Below are 19,886 nucleotides of genomic sequence, written 5' to 3'. Positions count from 1 at the left end.
CATTCTTAAATGGCAGTGCATTTGAAAAATGGCATTAACTTGTAATGTTTGCATTTCCAAAGAAAAATATAGAAAGAACTTAAAACAAGGTCACTGGTTTTCAAAAAAAGTATTGATTCAAAAATTTACTGCACAAAAATATGTACTTCTTAAGTGTTTCTAATAAATTAACTCCGTAGCATTTTATGTATATTTGTGTGTGTGTGTGTATATATATATATATATATATATATATATATATATATATATATATATATATATATATATATATAATCCCTGATAATCTATAAAAGAGGGTCTATAATAGTAAAATAAATGAACTTCAAAAGTACCCCCCTTCATAAAATGTATTTAACATTAATTTTTCTCAAATTTTAAGGAATGTAACAATATGTACAACTCTTATGTATTAGTATAATACCAAAATAGTACAAGTCATATTAACAGGCTGTCATAACTGTAAAATGTCTGAGTCAAGTTAAAACTGGAGGACAGCTTAGGTTTGAATGAATACAATTATCCATGGAAGATTCATTTTCCAAGTGGAAATGACAATCATCTTATCTACAGTAGATTTCACAAGAGGTAGAATTCAAGTTACCAAAAAAAGGTACGTGCTCAGCCATCTTTAATCAACAAATTCACAGGGAAAAAAATGTGTTGGTTTCTTAGGAGATAGTCAGTTTGTGACTTTTTTAATATGAATCTGAAATACAAGATAGTGAACAGCATGAAATGGCAATTTTCAATTCCAAAAAGGTCTTAATTATGAAATCCAAATGCTGTAAAAAATGTAGAATCTAAGCAGTTTCACTGATTTAATATATTGTCTTACCTCATTAAGAATGGCCCAAACAGCAGAATTCTGAATAACTGAAAGTCGGAATGCTGAGATGGGGTTTAGGTTGGGATCCACCATTCCTTCTGCAACACCATTCTCAAATTTCCCTTCAAAGTAAAAATCAACACTCATTGGGTAGACTGAAACAAGCACACATAAATTATCACTGACTTAAAGCAGGGAAGGAAAACACCAAAATATTTCTAGTGGATGTTTTTACACAAAGAGCATGGGTGAATTTTTTTCCTTCTTTCTACCTTTATTCAACTTTTAAACGTTTCATGAAGTAGTATATGCTTAAAAACATTAGAAGCAACCTTTTTAAAGAGGCAGAGCTATACATTTTCTTATTGCAAATTTTAAAAAAACCAAATATATTTGTTCTTACATCAACTAACACACAAGTTTTTAGCAAAATGTGACTTACAAACCTTACAAAATATACTCTGTACCATCTTTCAGTCTGACCACTTTGAGGATTAAGTCAATAGTAACAAATTTCAGTGCTTTAACACACGGTTGGGGCTTCCCTGGTGGCGCAGTGGTTGAGAGTCTGCCTGCCAATGCAGGGGACACGGGTTCGAGCCCTGGTCTGGGAAGATCCCACATGCCACGGAGCAACTGGGCCCGTGAGCCACAACTGCTGAGCCTGCGCGTCTGGAGCCTGTGCTCCGCAACAAGAGAGGCCGCGATAGTGAGAGGCCCGCGCACCACGATGAAGAGTGGCCCCCGCTTGCTGCAACTAGAGAAAGCCCTCGCACAGAAACAAAGACCCAACACAAGCCATAAATAAATAAACAAATAAGTAAAAAAATTTAAAAAAAAAACAAAAACAAAAAAAAACACACACGGTTGGCCTTGAGCAGTTTCCAAGGTCACATCTAGACGGAATTAAAATGTGATACCTCCTCAAGGCAGTTCCAACATAAAACTCCATTATAAATGATAAGCTCAAAAAGCTCTCCTGTAAGGATAAGGACCAAGAAGTTCTATAGAAGATAACATGCTCAGTACTCAATTTTTCTTGCTGTGAGGAAACAGCAAGAAAAACAAAAATGCTACTGAAAAGGTGACAGGAAAATGGTTTGTTCTGAGCCGCACTGCTCTAAGCCAGGGATAGGCAAACTTCCTAAAAAGGAGAGAGAGTAAATATTTGGGGATTTGTGGGTCAAGAAGGCATCTGAGAATATCATCCAGGTACTTGTACAGAAAAAGAGAAAACTAATTTTTATTGATGAAATTCAAAATATAATAACTAAGTTGTTTTTTTTCTGCTAATACTAAGGAGCATGTAATTCCTTATGGGGGGATAATACTTAAATTAACTGGTATTCAAAGTTAGTGTTCCTTATCATCGAAATCGATTGCAAATGTTCATCTGTTAATGTGGATCTAAAATGAGATTTGATATATTTTATCTTGAATGCTTCCTTTCACACAGCCTAGATACTGCAAATATTGTTATTAATCCACAAGCACATGATTTTAATGGAGCACGTCCATGACTTGGAAGGTATCTGCGTAAAATTCTATTAGATTCTTCTCTTTGATATCTGCCTCATCATTACATTGCAGATGAATCACTTTCAATCAAAGGTTGGGGGAAGCTCCTCAATTAGCCTGATATTATTACTTGCAGTTCAAATAACGTTAATAGTCATCAAAGTGACCTGAATGCAATATAAGTTTTGCACATAAGCACTGCTTTGTCTTGTACTTTTAGGTTGAATTCATTAAGAAACATTATCAAGTCTGAAGCAAAAACTAATTCTCAAAGAGATAATAGCGGTTGAGGGCAGTTCTCACTTGGAAAATTTTCAATCTTATTTCAGAGCTAAAACAAAACAAAACCAAAAAAAAAAACCACAATAAAATTTTATCACTGCTAAGCCCCAGAACTGCTGTGTGGCAGGGCAAGTCAGGATATTCAGTTCTTATTTCTGACAAAAATTCACAGAACTGATGTTGATGAAGTCAATGAGAGTAAGTAAAGTTCACTGGCGACACTACTGGTTCAATAAATTAATGATATACGACAGACTCAAATACTCTCTGTAAAGCACCCGCTGATGAATAATAACATAACCATAGGCTTTAAACACCTTACATTGTTGCAAGCTTTGTAAATCTGTCCATCTAAGCCTTCTTCTCCACACGTATTTTCACCACCATTCACTGTAAAACATCCTAGCAGATTCCACTTCAGTTTGTACGAACTTTGTGTTTTCTCAACTGGTTTGAAAACATTCTTGCCTGTACTTGTTCTCTACAGACTATTCAGACACCAATTCTTCAGTCACTTCAAACCTGGCATTGACTCCAAATAACAACTAGGCAGTATCAGTAATATCTGTCAACTCACCAAGAGCCAAGGAAAACTGCTCAAATAATTTGCATTGCTTTTTGACTACTGATATTGTTCCCAAAGTCCCCAACTCCTCAAGCAATAGTTATTGCTGAAAGCCTAATGGTCCGAAATAAGTTTATTTTCTGGGCACACATATCTCTGTAGTTAAACATGATTTAATTAACTCATCATTGGTAAATGGTTTTCTTGCTTGGCTAACACATGAGCCAGTTTGAAACTCACTTTGGTTACAGTGTCATTTGAATCTTTTATTTTTGTGAAGAAATTCTCAGTGATGAGATATCATATTTTAAATCTTCTAATTTTTCTGACCATTGCTTTCCTGTGAGTTGGGGATATTGTTGTGAGTGCTTAGTAGCGGTAACGTACTCTCTAGCACAGCTCTTGTGTCACTGCATAATAACCACATAACCTGCCATCTAATTTTGTAAAACAACCCATATTCCACTGTGTTAAAAAGCACAACATTCAAAGTCCACTTTTCCTGTTTTGACATGAAGGGTAATCACTGGTAATTTTTTTAAAAATGTCACAGTAGAGTTATGTGTGTGGCACTTTAAACACTGTCGAATTATAATGCATCAAAGCTATCTGTAGTGCACTGAGCAGCAATTCAAAGCACTGAGAGCACCACCGCCATCTCTTTTGCAACTGCTCACTTATCTCTGCTGTTGTAGCATAAAAGCACACAGACAACACATAAACAAATGAGCACAGCTGTGTTAAAAGAAACTCTATTCATGGACACTGAAATTTGAATATTCTAGTTTTTACATGTCGCAATATATCACTATTCTTATTTTTTCAACCATTTAACAATGAAAATAAACAATGAAAAAAATTTCTACGTTCTTCACTCACAGGCTATTAGAAAACAAGCAGTGGGCCACATTTGGCCCATGGGCTGTCGTTAGCTAACCGTTAAATTATGTGCCAATTCTAGAGTCTTAAAATATATTGACTAGGCTCATAGTAAGATAAGATACCATTCAAATTGAAAAACCATACTGGAGAAAGTTCATTTTCATTTGTACAGGAAATATTCAACTTTTGAACTGCCAGAGTAATGTTTTTATTAAAAAAAAATTAATACTTATTTCATAAAAGTATGTCATTATTTGGCGCTGGACTGGGGTAGGGAATGTATGCTACAAAAGTATTATTTAATATTGAGTTAGGAAGGGAATTCAGGGCTGAAAAATGCTGTGGAGCTTGAAACATTTTAACTTATAATGTATCTGAATCTGTCACCTGATGAGCTCATTTAATTAGAAAAATAATTAGCAAATTATATAACTGGCCTCATTAAAACACTCTCACCCAGCAATTTTATGCTGCAGATATACTCTCACATGTGCAAAAAGCATATATAGACTGCAGCAAAAATTGTGAACAATCTAAGTGCCCATGATTAGGAGACTGGCTAATTTAATTACAATATGCTAATACAAGGGAATATTAGGCAGCCCATTAAAAGATTGAAGAAAGAACAGAAAGAACGAAGTAAAGTTGTAGATAATGCAGTTGTGACTTACTTCCATTCCTAAGAATACATTGTAGAGAAACTCTCATACATGTGCCTAAGTGTTCAGGCCAGCAAAAAGATGGAACAAACTTTATGACCAAACAGAACAGACAGCAATATATTCATCCATGGAGATCTATACAGCAATGAAAATGAATGAGCCATAGATACACACATCCACATGGTTGAATATCACAATGGTGAGAGAAAAAAGCAAACTGTAGACTACAGAATGTCATCATTCATATCAAATTTCAAAACAAGCAAAATAAGACTGCTTTATTCAGGGATATATCACACATATGTAGTAAAAGCATACATGGAAATGGTAACCACAAAATTTAGGATAGTAGTTACCCTTGGGTGGGTGGGGAAAGAAGATAATTAGGAAAGAGCAACTGAACGGGCAAATCTTAAGCTGCATACACTGATATTCATTACATTATTAGTTGTATCTTTTTGTGCATCTGAAATATTTACAATTTTTAAAAAATGTTCATCTTCCATATGCACATATGTATTTTGTTCAGTGAAAAAACAAGATGTAGAACAAGGTTGTAGAGTATATTACCATTTATGTGTGATTGTGTGTTTTTGAAGAATATACTCAAATATTTTTATTTATGAATAGATACTTCTAGAAGAATACAAATCATTATAGCAATTGCCTCTGGGAAGCACCAGGTAGGAGGGGAAAGGAGAGGGAAGGAGACAAGTTTACCCTCTTAAATTTGTATTTGGTACCATGTACATGTATTAACTTTACAAACAACAAATTTAACTTTTGTCCTTAACCCAATGGTCTGGTAGGTAAGCATTAAAAGATAAAAAAGAAGGGGAAAATGAAAGAGGAAATGACTAAAGAGTGACTGGAATCCCCAAACCCTGGCATTAGGAGGGACTTCCAAGGTCATGCCCTCCGTGGACGCCCTTCTGCTACCCAGACGGTGGTCCATTCCTTCTTCCAGTGTTTCTCTGTGAAAGGCTCTTCTTCTGCTGTCTCATAATTTTAACCTACTAATAAATCTGGTATTTCTTTCACAGGACTGTCCTTAGTTACCATGCCACACCCATCAAGCCAACCCCACCTTCACCCATCAGGTCTCTACTAATTGCCAGCTCGTTGTCTACTGTTTCCGACAATGCCTTTGGGCATAAGTTGCTGCAAAGTCTGATCCTATTGAATCCAGGCCCCTTTGTAGCGCCAGTCTTTGTGGCTTGTCCCACCCAAGAGTGCTCTTCTTAGCTACCTCTTTCTCTGGTTCTCTCTGTCAAATTTCTGGATGGGCTACGGTTTAGCTTGAATGTAGCTACCAGTCTCCTCCTAACTGTTTACCACCAAAATCTCCATCATATTCCACAGCGCCCTTGGGCTTGAACTTCCCCAAGTTCTGTTTCAAGTAAGGCAGTCCCCTTAGGGTGCGCTACAGAGCTCTCTGATGGCCTGCCTCTCCCCTGGAGAAAATCTCTGCACCACTGCTCAGGACCCCTGGCAGGGACAGCAGCCCACCTCCCTGCTAAAGTGACACCCCTGCTTTACAAGCAGAGCACGGGGTTGTAGCAGTAGCCCTTCGTGTCCTGGCTGACCTCTCCCAGTGTGCGGGGACCAGTGGGCTGGGGGAGGTGATCAGGGCCAAGGATTCTCACCCTGCCGTGCCTGCAGCAAAGGTTCGCCCGATGAATGGAAGTTAGGTGGAGGAAAGGAGCCTCAGATTTCTAAGCTGCTCATGTCTGGAACAGAGCTTCTGTAACAGGGAGCTGGGGAGGTGACAGATGCTGGTGGTCTGCCCTTCTTGGTGAGATACCGCAGCCCTGGAGTGGGGGCTGGTGGGAGAGGGAGTCTGTGTTTTTGGCTGGACATGCAGAGTAGAGCTTCCGAGTCACTGAGCTTGGCCAGCGTGTGTAATGAGCAGGTCAGGGCTCCAATGCCACAGACTCTTAATGCTGTTACTGAGATTCAGACTTTAAGAGTTAATGTTTCTCTATTTGCTGTACTTTTCTAATAAAATACCTTTCACCAGTTATGGCTGTCTCACTAGAGAAAGGTCTGCAGAGCCCCTCACACGCCATTCAGCTAAAGCATACTTCCTAAGGGAGCAGAATTTTTTATATGAACTTGAAAAAAAATCAGCTGCTTTTGTTTCTGATGCACACTTTTGTTACACAAGGTCCTAGGTCTGATCACCCATCAGTTCTCTTCCAGTTCTAAATATGTATGAGTTGATGTTTTAGATGGTCATTATCTTCAAATTACTGCAGAGACAATCATATAAATGTCTCTATTTCCTATGCTAGTTTCATAACCTAGAACACAACATTCTCAGAAATTTAATAACTCATAGGTAATAGGGTTAATAAATGTCTCGTGTACGCAGCTAATCTTATAAACATTTCTAGGGTAGGCTAAAGTATGACCCAAATATGAAAATAATTAAACTCATCTATCCACTAAGCTATACAGAAATTAGTCAGGGTGACTGTACAAGCCTTGTAGCAAACACTGAATGACATTCACCAAACGTAAAACTGCTTGAGAGAGTTATAAGAATGCCTCTGTCCTGTATACCTACAATATTAATTGCCCAATCATCTCTTCTGCCTACCAATAGGCAAAGCATTAATTTAAGTAAAAGAAAATATATAATCATCCACTGAGTTGATGTCCATCAAAGGACAGGTCCTACGTTAATCACAGGAGATGCTTGAGCAACAAAGCCCCCTCCCCCTTCCACGGTGAGCGCACAGAACTGAGCTACGAAACGTGATTACACAGAACAGGTGCATGCACTGTGGTAAGAAGAGCCAAGGAGAAGGCAGCTAAACTTGTTAATAAAGGATGAGAAAGCGTTCATCAGGAGGAGAAATATCAATCCATCATTTCAGGCGGGGAAAGTGGACAGAGACACGGCTGGGAGCACGGGGCATTAGAGGAACACATCTTAGAACTGGAGAGATGAAGCATAAGAGGAAAGTAACAAGATACGAAAGTGGGTGGGAGCTAAGGAATCTGATCACGGAAGGTCATTAAGGTTTTCAGCCAGGTTAATACAGCATTTAGGTTTGGCAAGGGAGCTACCAGCGGCTCGGTGGACTGGCTCGGAAACAGTGGCAGAGTATCGCTGCAGTAGGGTGAATGCACATTCAGACACAAATAGACATTTTATGCTAATGGACAGTGAAGGTGGGTGCGGGGTTTCAGAGTGTCTCCCAAGGTTAGACTCAGGCAGCTAGATGAATCGTGACAGCACAAACCACGGTGACCAATGATGAAATGTCCATATTACAGACGCTCCGGGTAGATGGCTACGTGGCCTCCACGTAGTTTGTCAGCTGGCATCTCAGTACAGATCTAAAGCTCAGGAGGGAGGCAGGGCTAAAGGCTCAGACTCTGGCATACGGATATTGCTGGGATCATGAGAGTAGCCAGCTAAGATCATCCAGTACGAGACTGCAGAAGGCAGCTGAAGGCGGATTATCTACCAGTGACAACAGTGAAGCAGCAGATGAAGAGAGAAAGAGGAACCAGGAGATGAACCTTTGATCTGAAACCCTAGTTGGGTCAAGATAATAATAAAAGTATGTACTAGAACACAGAGAACAGGTAAAAGAGTACACTGGTATTTATAATCCTGAAGCTGCTTAATATCTGAAAAGAACTTAAAATTACTTCAGGACTAAGTCCAAAAAAGTAAAGGATATTTTACTAGTTTAAAGTAGGTATTACCTATTCTGAAATAACCATCTTCTAATCGTTTGTCTTTGGTTTCTTTGCTGATTTCCAAACCTTCACTCTAAAATAGAACAAAAACATCTTATAAATAATTACTTCTATTTAAAACAAATCTAGGCTATTAATATATCTTAATAAATATAAAAGTGGCATCTGTGGCACAGCTATCTCTGAAAAGAGAAAATGCCATGTCAGTCTTGAACCTTAAAAGGCTTATCAATCAGTATAAGTGCTCCATCTGAATCTGTATATAATATACTGTTGGCTAGAAATTTTTAATTTTAATTAATTTCCAGTTTAAATCAATTTAATAGAATGCTGTTTTCTATTAAAAATATACAGAAGTAAAGAACTGTGTGTTAACTTGAAAGAAATTAAGCATTCCTTAGAGACCAATAAATTAATTTTCTACATTATTCAACAGGCATTAAAACTGCATGGTATTTCGGGACTCAAAATACAAACAGCAAGTAAACATTAAAGTAAAATAATGATTCATTTATTTTCCCAGTACAAATGTCCAAGTTACTTTCCAACAGGAAACAAAATAAAGGCTCTTTCTATGAAGGCAAACGGGACAATATACCAGGTGTTCCATATTGCCAAAAGAAGTTGGTATTACTCACCACTAAGGTCCTGCCATCATGAGAATTTCTTTCATAAACAGGAATAGCCTCAAATCAGGTCTATTAATATTAGTTCCCAAGGAAAATTTAGGGGAAAAAATAGTCATACCTTTAAAGGCAAAACTTCTACAGTTGTGTTGAGCAGAATATCCCCTGGGTGTTCCTGGTTGCCACTATGGAACAAATAACTGAAAAGACAAGCATAAAAATAAAAATATAGTCAGACTATCCTTGACAAAGGTTCAGAAGGGGGCCTTACCTCAGAATAAGGTCGACGACGCTGAAGTTTGTAGTGGCTGCACATCATATGTTCTGAACAGTTGCAGGGAAATTAAAACCTAAGGGGGATGCAATAACTCCTCTATCAGAGGGGCATGTTTGCTGCATAACAATAATGTACTTGACAAAAAAAAAAAAAGATGGCAGTGTTTTGTTGCTGTTGATGCAGCCATTAAAATGCTTGTGAATCACTTATGACAGAGTATATTGGATAATATATGATATAAAATTACATGTAGACCACAATCTCAAAGTAGAAAGTGCACACAGTTACCAAGAAAAAAAAAGTGTCAATATGGTCATAATGGTATCCTTGGGGTTATGATTTTTTTTCCTCATTCTTCACACCTTAAAATTTTTGTATAATGAATACATACATATGTTACACAGAGAATATTTTTCCTAACACTTCACTTCTGTATTAATAAATACAACTTCTGCTTTTTCCCCTCTCAGCAAGTAAGTTATGGTGAAAATCAAATGATCCCTTTTCTCTGTCCTAGGAAGGGTGGGTCTATGCATGGACTCCAGGAAAATTCATATATACTGTCATTTTAGAAGAATTGTGTTTCGCTAGAAAAGTGCCCTCAGTAGGGGCATAACAAATATCATTTTACAGAGGTTTATTGTAAGTGTATTTGTTGTTACTAAGTTTCATCTCTAATATATGAGCTCTTTAGCAGATTCTTTGATGGAATTATTTTTATTTTCTGAAAATAAACCCATAAATGTGGTTTGAGGCTATTCTTGTTGAGGTGAAAGAAGAGTGCTATTTCTAATTCTATGAGGACTCAAGTGTGGTGAACAATACCTCACAGGGCAGAGCTCCACTACACAGTATAAAAATGAGCATTAAGTAACAACAAAACCAATATTATATACTCATATAGGTGCAAAATATTACTCAAAAGTATTCTAATATGTCTTGCCAGTGATCTTCCCATTGCTTATAACATTTTTACACTTAAATTCCTCTTTAGAATCAGTTTAGAGTAACAAAAGAAAATTAATAGCATTTCATGTAGCTATGCATTGTTTTTGACCACCTTAAACAGAATTATTCCAAATTATTTTTGGCAGATTCTAAAAACCAAATGGCCTTCAAAGAAGAACACATAACATCACATTCTGGGGATTACAGGGAAGTATGCCACAGACAGTGTGGGGAACATACCCAAAACTGAGGAAAGATTGAAGGAATTGTGACTGTTAAGTAAAAAATGGGGAGAAAAAGTCCCAAATTTTGTAAAGTGAACAGAAATGCTGAAACACATAAAAGGGTTTTAAATTCCTCCATGGTGTACTAAAAGCACTTGCACTTCCAGCACTTACAAAAGCACTGAATAGGAATAGTCATAGTCTGTCAAATTTATCATTTGAACCAAATTGCTGGGCCATCCACTAGCTCACAGTCAAATCTTAAGGGATATTCTAGGATAAGGACGTGAAAACTAATTTGGGATTCTGAGGGAGAGTTCTACATAAAAGTATTAAAAATCTATACTAAATATACATTCAGAAATACCAATAGAATTTATCAAACATACTAAATGCTGATATTATATCTGTAAGCAACATACCCATACTGTTACTGAGTTACACAAAATGTACTTTATAATCCAACATTTAGGACTCATTGACTGCTCACATATGTTATATACACCAAAAATTCCATCATAAATCACATTATGAATAAGAGGTCTGAATTGTAAGACCAAATTATATTTCAATAATGACCTACCTTTCCACATTGACTGGCTTGTCAAATTTAAACAGGATGTAGTCTCCAGCTACTGGAGTTATAGCCCAGAAGAAATCCTCCCCCATATAAGTTTTCTCCAGTGTATGTCCTTGGTAGACCTTCAGAGAAGTAGATACCTCTGCAGGGGGGTTTACATGGATTTTAAGAAGTAATGGTTTCATGTAATCTTTATCCTAGGAGGAAAGACATATTAACAACATACGGCTCATTTATACTTAAGAAGAACAAGGATTATACAGTAGATAACAAATTGTCTGTGCATGAGAAAAAATTAAATCACCAACCGTGAGTTTCTGAATTTTTCCTGTTAGTGAAGAATGCAGACCCACATGTTGGAAAAGGGAAGGTCTGAAGCGGATCCGCAGATTTGCTTTCTGTCGATCACAATGTTTCTAAATATTAAACGGGAACGTTAGTGTTACATTATAAAGTGAAATCTTGTCCTCCTCTGAAAGATGAGAAGCCCTTTAGAAGGGTAAATATTGAAAAGAAAATCCAACTTCATCTCATAATTCCAAATCATGTTTTTTTAGGGTCCTCTTTGAGGCATTAATAGATTTGCTACCTACTTGATAAACAGACCCGATGCGGAAATTAAAAATAAGCACTTCCAAGGGAAGAGTTAAGGAGTTAATTTCAACCACCTTTCAAAATAGGTCAATATAGATTTGACTTTTAATGTTAAAATGCACAAACTCTAGAGGTTTGGTTCAAATACACAAAATACCTTTAAGTGGATAATATAATGAAGAATTTGCAGATAAGAAAAAGCACATTTTGTTGCATGAAAGCAATCTGAAAATGTGAGGCAGTAAGTGGACCACAAGCAAGGAAACAACATCAAAACAGACAAATCCAGCTCAGCACAGTTGGGGGACACCTATGTTTCAGCTCTAAGTGCCCCATGGCCCAGATTTTCGATTATAACCAGCTCTCGTGTGATCATGGCGTGTGGGACCTACGGCCCCGGCAGGGCTCTCGCGCATTCATTAGCTCAGTGCTTCAGGACAGCCACGGCTACCTTGTCATGCTTTTATAAACCCTTTCCATTTTCAATGACTTTTATAAGCTTTGGGCCAAGAACATACTGAAGAAGACAAATGTATAAGACATTTCCACTTTGAAAGACCTCCAGTTATTTCCTGGGTGTGAAAATGCCAAATTTTTCTCAAGAGGTTTAACTTCATTAGCGTTATTGCTAACAGGAGAGTAGAGATGAAATTGTATACTTTATTTACACAAATAAAACACTCAAGTGGAAGGAGAGGGAAGGTAAGGGAGGGAGAGGACAGGGGAGGAGGGAGGAGAGGGGAGGTGGGAGGAGGGAGGAGAGGGGAGGTGGGATGGTGGAGGGGAGAGAGGAGGAGAAGCTGCAGTGCCTGAGACCGAGCCCGCCACTCAACACACAGGCAAGGAATGACACATTCGGGCCCGAAGAGTCAAAGCAGGTCCATACACCTTTGGAAGAATGTGTGAATGCTTTTTTTTTTTTTTAAAGTAACATTGGTTTATAACATTATATAAGTTCCAAATACACAACATTATACTTCTACTTCTGTATACACTACAGTGTTCTCACCACCAAGTCAGTTTCCATTCTTCACCATACAGTTGACCCCCTTTACCCATTTCACCCCCGCACTCAGCCCCTGCCCCATCCCCTCTGGTAACCACTACTCTGTTCTTGTAACTACGTGTTTGTTTTTGCTTGGTACTATTGGTGGGAATGTAAACTGGTACAGCCACTGTGGAAAACAGTATGGAGATTCCTCAAAAAACTAGGAAGTACCATATATGACCCAGCAATCCCACTTCTGGGTATTTATCCAAAGAACACGAAAACACTAATCAGAAAAGATACATGTACCCCTATGTTCATCACAACATTATTTACAATAGCCACGATATGGAAACAACCTAAGTACCCATCAACAGATGAATCGATAAAGATGTGCTGTGTACACACACACACACACACACAGACACACACACACAGACACACAGGAATACTACTCAAACATATAGAAGATGAAATCTTTCCATTTGCAACAACATGGATGAACCTTGAGGGTATTATGCTCAGTGAAATAAGTGTGAATGGAAGGGTCTCCCAGACCACTGTCAAAGGGATGTGATTCTGGAGCCAGCAAGTATGTGGTGACAGCTTCCATGACATCCTAGTGGAAGCAGCTGAAAAATTACGGGCCATAGAAAGAAGGGTGAAAGAATGTGTCTTCATGGTTTTAATTTTTACTTTCAGAGATTTTCACCTCACAAGCTCACTTAAGAACCTAACCACCGGGCTTCCCTGGTGGCGCAGTGGTTGAGAGTCTGCCTGCCAATGCAGGGGACACGGGTTCGAGCCCTGGTCTGGGAAGATCCCACGTGCCACGGAGCAACCTAGGCCCGTGAGCCACAACTACTGAGCCTGCGCGTCTGGAGCCTGTGCTCCGCAACAAGAGAGGCCGCGACAGTGAGAGGCCCGCGCACCGCGATGAAGAGTGGCCCCCGCTCGCCACAACTAGAGAAAGCCCTTGCACAGAAACGAAGACCCAACACAGCCATAAATAAATAAATAAATAAATAAAGTTTAAAAAAAAAAAGAACCTAACCACCATATTAGATAAAACTGCACAGGACCAATTAAAGGCAAGTGTGTTGTACAAATGTAAAGATGACGTGAATTGTTCTGTGTCCTACAATAAAAATACCTGTAAATCACAAAGAAAATACACGTAAGGGCTTACATCATAAAAATGAGTTGATCGAATCGATTTATATGTTCAGTCATTGTTGGAAAGCTGGTACTCTGCTATTTCGCTACACACCGTGATTTGCTCTAAGAAAGTGGTTATTTTTAAAAGAGAGAGAGAGAAAGCAATAGCTTATGGACACCTGAAGAGGGTGCCCTAAAAACTAACTGGCAGATAGGATGATCAAACTGTTCTAGGGAATATAAGGTCATGAAATCAAATTAAATGTTTATTTGTGCAAATAGGTCAACACTATAATGACATACGCGTATAATAAAGATTTCCTTGTTATTACATGTCAAAGTGACTCATTCACTTTTAAGAATGTGTACATTCATATTTTATGCTTACAGCCAATAATTTAAAAAAATTTTCCAGAGATACAATTCAAATTAGACAAGAAGAACATATTAATTTACCTTTTACAATAAGATTTCAATGGAGATAACTTAATATTTGAATAGTCCAAGCAAAAATCATTGTTTACTTACTTACCTGTCACCAACATCCCAAAGGCCAGCATATCAGCATGAACATTGGCTTCTTACAAGTAACACAATACAAAAAAGGCACACTTTTGACTTGTCATTGTTTTGGTATAAAATATGACTTCCATTCTATTCCTTATATCCAGGTGTGCTGGGGTCCGATATTGTCCCCAAAGTATTTGAAAAAAGAAAGCTGACAGAGGATGTGAAGAAAACCAAAACAACCCCACCCCCACCCTCCCCCACCGCCACAGGACAGATATGGCCAACAGCAAGGAAACACCACAGCCTCAAGACACAATAAACATTCATCAGCAATTTAAAGAAAGGTGCGCTTCACTGACTTAAAAGTCCCTCCAGAACAGGAACTTCTTGTAGTTCTAGAAAGAAGGCAAGCACTTACACTGGTAAGTGGAAACACTGTTTTCTTTCAGCTACCTATTTAACTGTTCGTTTACAACATCTGGTTCCCTAAGAGTCATCACTTTCACTAAAAACATAAAAGAAGCCTCTTCCACTCACATAAGAAATTAACTTACTGCATCTTTTTCAGGGTTGCAGACTTTCACCCACAGAATATGGTCCAAGAGCCAATCAATGGGTTTCTCCTTATAGAACATAAATATGAATTCCACAATTAGAGTGAGGTCTGGCGCTTGAAACATTTTACCTGAAAAGATATTCCCAATCAGTAACTGTAATAAAGAAGCCAAGCATCAAAATGGCTTAAATGAGTGAAATCCGTACAACAAATACACTAAAGCTTGTGCTTTCACCTATAAATCATTATCAATAATTTCCCCACCTCTTATCAAAAACAAACTTGCTTTAGCTAAGTTTAGTTGTCACCTGAGTATAAACAGAAGTAGGTACTGAACTCCTAACTTTCTCCATTACAAAATCTATCATACAACTACTAGTTCAAAGGATTCAAGAAGCAAGCTGGAGATTTTTCCTTCATGTCTTATTAAAATTCATTCTTCCCATAAAAAAGGAACTTAAGAGGTTTAAGTAAAAAAAAAAATTAACTAAATCAATAAAAGCAAAAAACAAGGACTCCTGATTTTGTCTTCACTGAAACCTTCACAAATAAAGATGTTTTTTGAGTCTTAAATTAAGTTTTGAGATAAATGATCAACAAGATCAAAGCCCCAGCCTCTAATACTTACAGATTTAAAGCATTAGAGGAAGTGAAATGTTACACTCTGGGGTGTTTTTTAAGACCTATAAATTTCCTTCAACCTTCAACTTTAAACATATTCTCTCTAGTTGGATACTTTAGGAATTTTAATGAAAAAAAACGTTAAAAATAAGTACCCTTACTAGTCCATGAAAGCAACACATGAATACAAATTAATGACTGAACAAGAACTTCATGTACTATGTCAAATACCAGGAATTCCTATTAGAAAACCACTAGTGCAGGACTCTTCTTAAAAGAATCCCAATCTTGCAAAAGCTCTGGGCTTTAAAACAGGAACTTGAAGTGTCTGAGAAGAAGGAACGAGACATGCTCCCCAGGACAGTGGTTGGCTCTCTGTGGACATGAAAAGCCAGTAGGGCTGCCTTGCACAGCTCCAGAGTAAATATTACCATCTTAGAACGCTCCAAATACCGTTTTGGGTTGACTTTCAACATTTTATACACAGAAGTTTACCGAAATTAAATTTTCTCAAAAGCAATCCATTTCCAGAGGAAAAAAGACAACTTTAAGGTAAAAAAAAAAAAAAATAGTCTAAGATTCTAAGTCACAGTTATTTCTGAAAAGTAAATAAATCTAAAACTTTTCTTACCAATGAAGCCCAGCTGGGAGAACTCAAGTATCATCCATTCCTCAGAAGAAAGTTGAACTGCAAAATTTTTTATGGTGTTAAAGTAATTCTGTTTGACAATAATATCATCTTCAAGCTAAAGAAAGTTGAACAATCATATTAATAAATCAGAAAGAGAAGGAAGATCTAAAGAGGACATTCTTTACTATGGAAAAACTCAAGCACACTTTTATAATGACAATCAAGGAAACAATGGTCAAAAATGATGAAAATATAAAAATAAATTTCAGGACTTTCCTGGAAGTCCAGTGGTTAAGACTCCATGCTCCCAATGCAGGGGGCACGGGTTCCATCCCTGGTCGGGGAACTAAGATCCCACATGCCACATGGTGCTGCCAAAAAATATATAATAATAATAATAATGATAAAACAAAAAGGAAAAATTATAAAAAATAACTAAAATAAAAATACATTTTATTAAAAGAAAGCAAGGAAAATAAAATGGCAGATGCACATAGCAAGTCAACAAAACCACTCCCTTACCATGGGAAATAACAAAACCACTCCATGAATTACTCCTTTTGGTCCTTTTATGGCTCCCAACATGATTTCACACTATCCTGTTTTCTTTTCAAAGGAAAAGAATTTTATAGGCCTTTTAATTTTTTTTTTTTTTTTTTGCTTTTTACATAATACATGTAACAAGTCAAAAAAAGAAAATAGCTAGCAGCTCTCCTTCTCTGCCCTCCACCGTGCTAGTAGAAGTGACCAATGTTCAAGGTTGGGTGTGCACCCACTGGACACCTTCAATATGGGCATACAGCACAGGTAGACCCATACCTACCTCAAGGTTCCCACCACCTTTACATTTTTATTAAAAAGGGATCACATTATGAAACTGGCTTTTTTCTCTTAATATATCATGAATATCTTTCCAGGTTAAAAAGTATATATTTAAAGCATTCTCTCTAGCAGATTCATACTATTCCCTGGGATCGATGGACAAATCATTCACCTGCTCACAGGCAGACACCCTGGTTGTTTCTCATTCTTTGTCAATGCAAACAATGCTTACACTTCATATCAGTGCTATTCATTTCTGTGGGATGGGTTCCTAAAAGCTGTCTTTTTATATTTTAAAAGACATCTTCAAAATACTTAAGAAGCTGTAGCAACTCAAGAGTGCCAGTTAACCCCATGTGCTCTGCCATCACCACATGTGTTACTGGAATGTTTACCAGTTCAACAGGGAGTTGACAGAGACCAGGGATCATGAGTATCTGCAGACTTCCTCCCCAAATCTCCTTTCATAAAATTTTAAAGTGATAAGATGATTTTTTTTTACATATATACATTATTTTTTAATATTCTTTTCCACTGATGATTTTAATATCCTAAGAAAATGCTTCCTTTTCTTAATGACACATTATCATTTCTAGTTATCTGCAAGTCAAGTAATTTTCACTTATTTTAGTATTTAGATTTTTTTCATGTGTTTAAGTCCTATAAGCTTTCTTCCTATCTGTGAAGAAACAGTAGCAATATTTGGAAAGGTACGATTTTGACTCACCCAATATTTACTGAGCTTTGATTATGTTCCAGACACAGTACTAAACCCTGGGAACCCACCAGTGAACAGAAAAGACAAGTTTTACACCCTCAGAGCTTGTAGGGAAGCCAGAGGGAAAACCAGACAAAGCACAAAGCCCCGCTGGCACCTAACCTTGCTTTCCCAAAGAAGAGATGCCCACACTCACACGCAAACATTGGCTGTGGACGCCCAAAGGAAAGATGACCCCCGGTACAAGGTACTTCCAAGTTTTTCCAATAAGTAGATTAAAAAACAAGCTTGGAATAGAGACGCAGACGTAGGGAACACACGTGTGGACACGGGGTGGGGGGGGAGCGGGGATGGGATGAATTGGGAGATTGGGATTGACATATATACCATGTGTAAAACAGATAGCTAGTGGGAACCTGCTATATAGCACAGGGAGCTCAGTTTGGTGCTCTGTGGTGACCTAGATGGGTGGGATGGGGGAGTGTGGGAGGGAAGTCCAAGAGGGAGGGAATATATGTACACATATAGTTGATTCACTTCGTTGTATAGCAGAAGCTAACACAACATTGTAAAGCAACTATACCCCAATTTAAAAAAAAAAACCAAAAACAAGCTTGGGACTGATTTAAATATACAGAAGTGTAGGTGAAATAATTAAATGCCTACTTAAAATTTAGTACACTAAATTTGGTTACCACAGAAAATTTACATTTTTTATATTCAATTAGAAAAATTGCTTTGTTCCACTCTCACACCTCATCAAACAACTTCACTTTTTATAAAACTTTTAAAGATAACTGTAGATTCATATGCAGCTATAAAAAATAATACAGAGACCCAACATACCCGCAATATATATCCTCCAATATAATTACAGCACAATATCACTACCAGGAAATTGACTCTGATACAATTCAACCACGTTATTCTAATTTCACCAGTTTTACATGCACTCAGCTGTGTGTAGTTGTGTGTCTGTGTGTTTAGCTCCATGCAATCTTAACACGTGTACATGTGCAGGAGCACCAGTAGAGCTAGGACACAGATCAGTTCCGTCACAGGGACTCTCATGCTACCCTTGACATCCTCAGCCACCTTCCTCCTCTCCCCCCTTCCTAGCCGCTGGTAACCAAGAGTGTTCTCCATCTCCATAATTTTGTCATTTCAAGAATGCTATATAGGGACCTCCCTGGTGGCACAGTGGTTAGGAATCTGCCTGCCAATGCAGGGGACACAGGTTCCAGCCCTGGTCCGGGAACATCCCACATGCCGCGGAGCAACTAAGCTCGTGAGCCACAACTACTGAGCCCACGCGCTCTAGAGCCCACGAGCCACAACTACTGAAGCCCGCGCGCCTAGAGCCCGTGCTCCGCAACGAGAGAAGCCACCGCAATGAGAAGCCCGCACATCACAACGAAGAGTAGCCCCTGCTCACCGCAACTAGAGAAAGCCCACGCACAGCAATGAAGACCCAACGCAACCAAAAATTTAATTAATTAATTAATTAAATTAAAAAAAAAAAAGAATGCTATATAAAGACTGGCTTTTTAAACTGAGCATAATTCCCCTGAGATCCAAGATGTCGTGTATCATAGTTCATGTCTTTTCATTATTTGGTACTCCACGGTACGAATGCACCACAGTTTGTTTAACCAGTCACCTGCTGAAGAATATATGGGTTGTTTCCAGGGTTTGCTATTATGAATGAAGCTGCTATGAACCTGCACGTACAGGTCTTTTAGTGAATATATGTTCTTCTCTGACATCAATGTTTTATCATGGCAAGAGCCACTTTTTGAAAAATCTAACATATATCCCATTAGTAGTCGCTAGTTTATAGAGAGAAGTTAAAATACAAGATGTAAAATATTGCTTTTACAGTATGCAACTGTAGTATTTGAAAGAGGTGGAATATTATATTTACATTTTTGCTCCAATATTTTAAATGTACAAGGAGAAACCAAAAACTAATGGTGGTTACCCATGGGAGAGGGAGAAAACACGGGAAGGGGACAGGGATAAAAAGGAGACTTCTGTAAATATATCTTGTTTTATATAACTTTTGATTTGGGAATGTTATGTTTTTTTACAACTAAAAAGGAAAAAAAATCCTAAAAACTGAATACAAATGGAAACAAATGAACCTAGTTTCATATCAGGTTGTCAGTGTGGTCACACAGT

At 37.8% G+C, this 19,886-nt stretch overlaps 1 protein-coding gene across 4 annotated transcripts in view; it reads right to left on the bottom strand.

Moving 5' to 3' along the window:
• Positions 1–332: 332 nt before the first annotated feature.
• Positions 333–19,886, bottom strand: part of MGAT4A (alpha-1,3-mannosyl-glycoprotein 4-beta-N-acetylglucosaminyltransferase A) — a 135,117-nt gene continuing 115,563 nt past the window's right edge. For all 4 annotated transcript variants that reach the window (XM_059942681.1, XM_059942680.1, XM_059942679.1 and 1 more), the window contains exons 9-16: positions 16,166–16,280; positions 14,912–15,042; positions 11,416–11,523; positions 11,111–11,304; positions 9,200–9,278; positions 8,459–8,525; positions 836–948; positions 333–706 (exon numbers count right to left, since the gene is read on the bottom strand). In XM_059942681.1, coding sequence (XP_059798664.1) covers positions 680–706; positions 836–948; positions 8,459–8,525; positions 9,200–9,278; positions 11,111–11,304; positions 11,416–11,523; positions 14,912–15,042; positions 16,166–16,280 — 834 coding nt within the window. In that variant the 3' untranslated portion in view covers positions 333–679. The remainder of the gene's footprint in view (positions 707–835; positions 949–8,458; positions 8,526–9,199; positions 9,279–11,110; positions 11,305–11,415; positions 11,524–14,911; positions 15,043–16,165; positions 16,281–19,886) is intronic.

This window comes from Balaenoptera ricei, chromosome 13 (assembly GCF_028023285.1).
Source record: "Balaenoptera ricei isolate mBalRic1 chromosome 13, mBalRic1.hap2, whole genome shotgun sequence".
Taxonomy (NCBI): Eukaryota; Metazoa; Chordata; class Mammalia; order Artiodactyla; family Balaenopteridae; genus Balaenoptera; species Balaenoptera ricei.
Note: the sequence above shows the minus strand (reverse complement) of the source record. Positions and strands in the feature narration are given on the sequence as shown.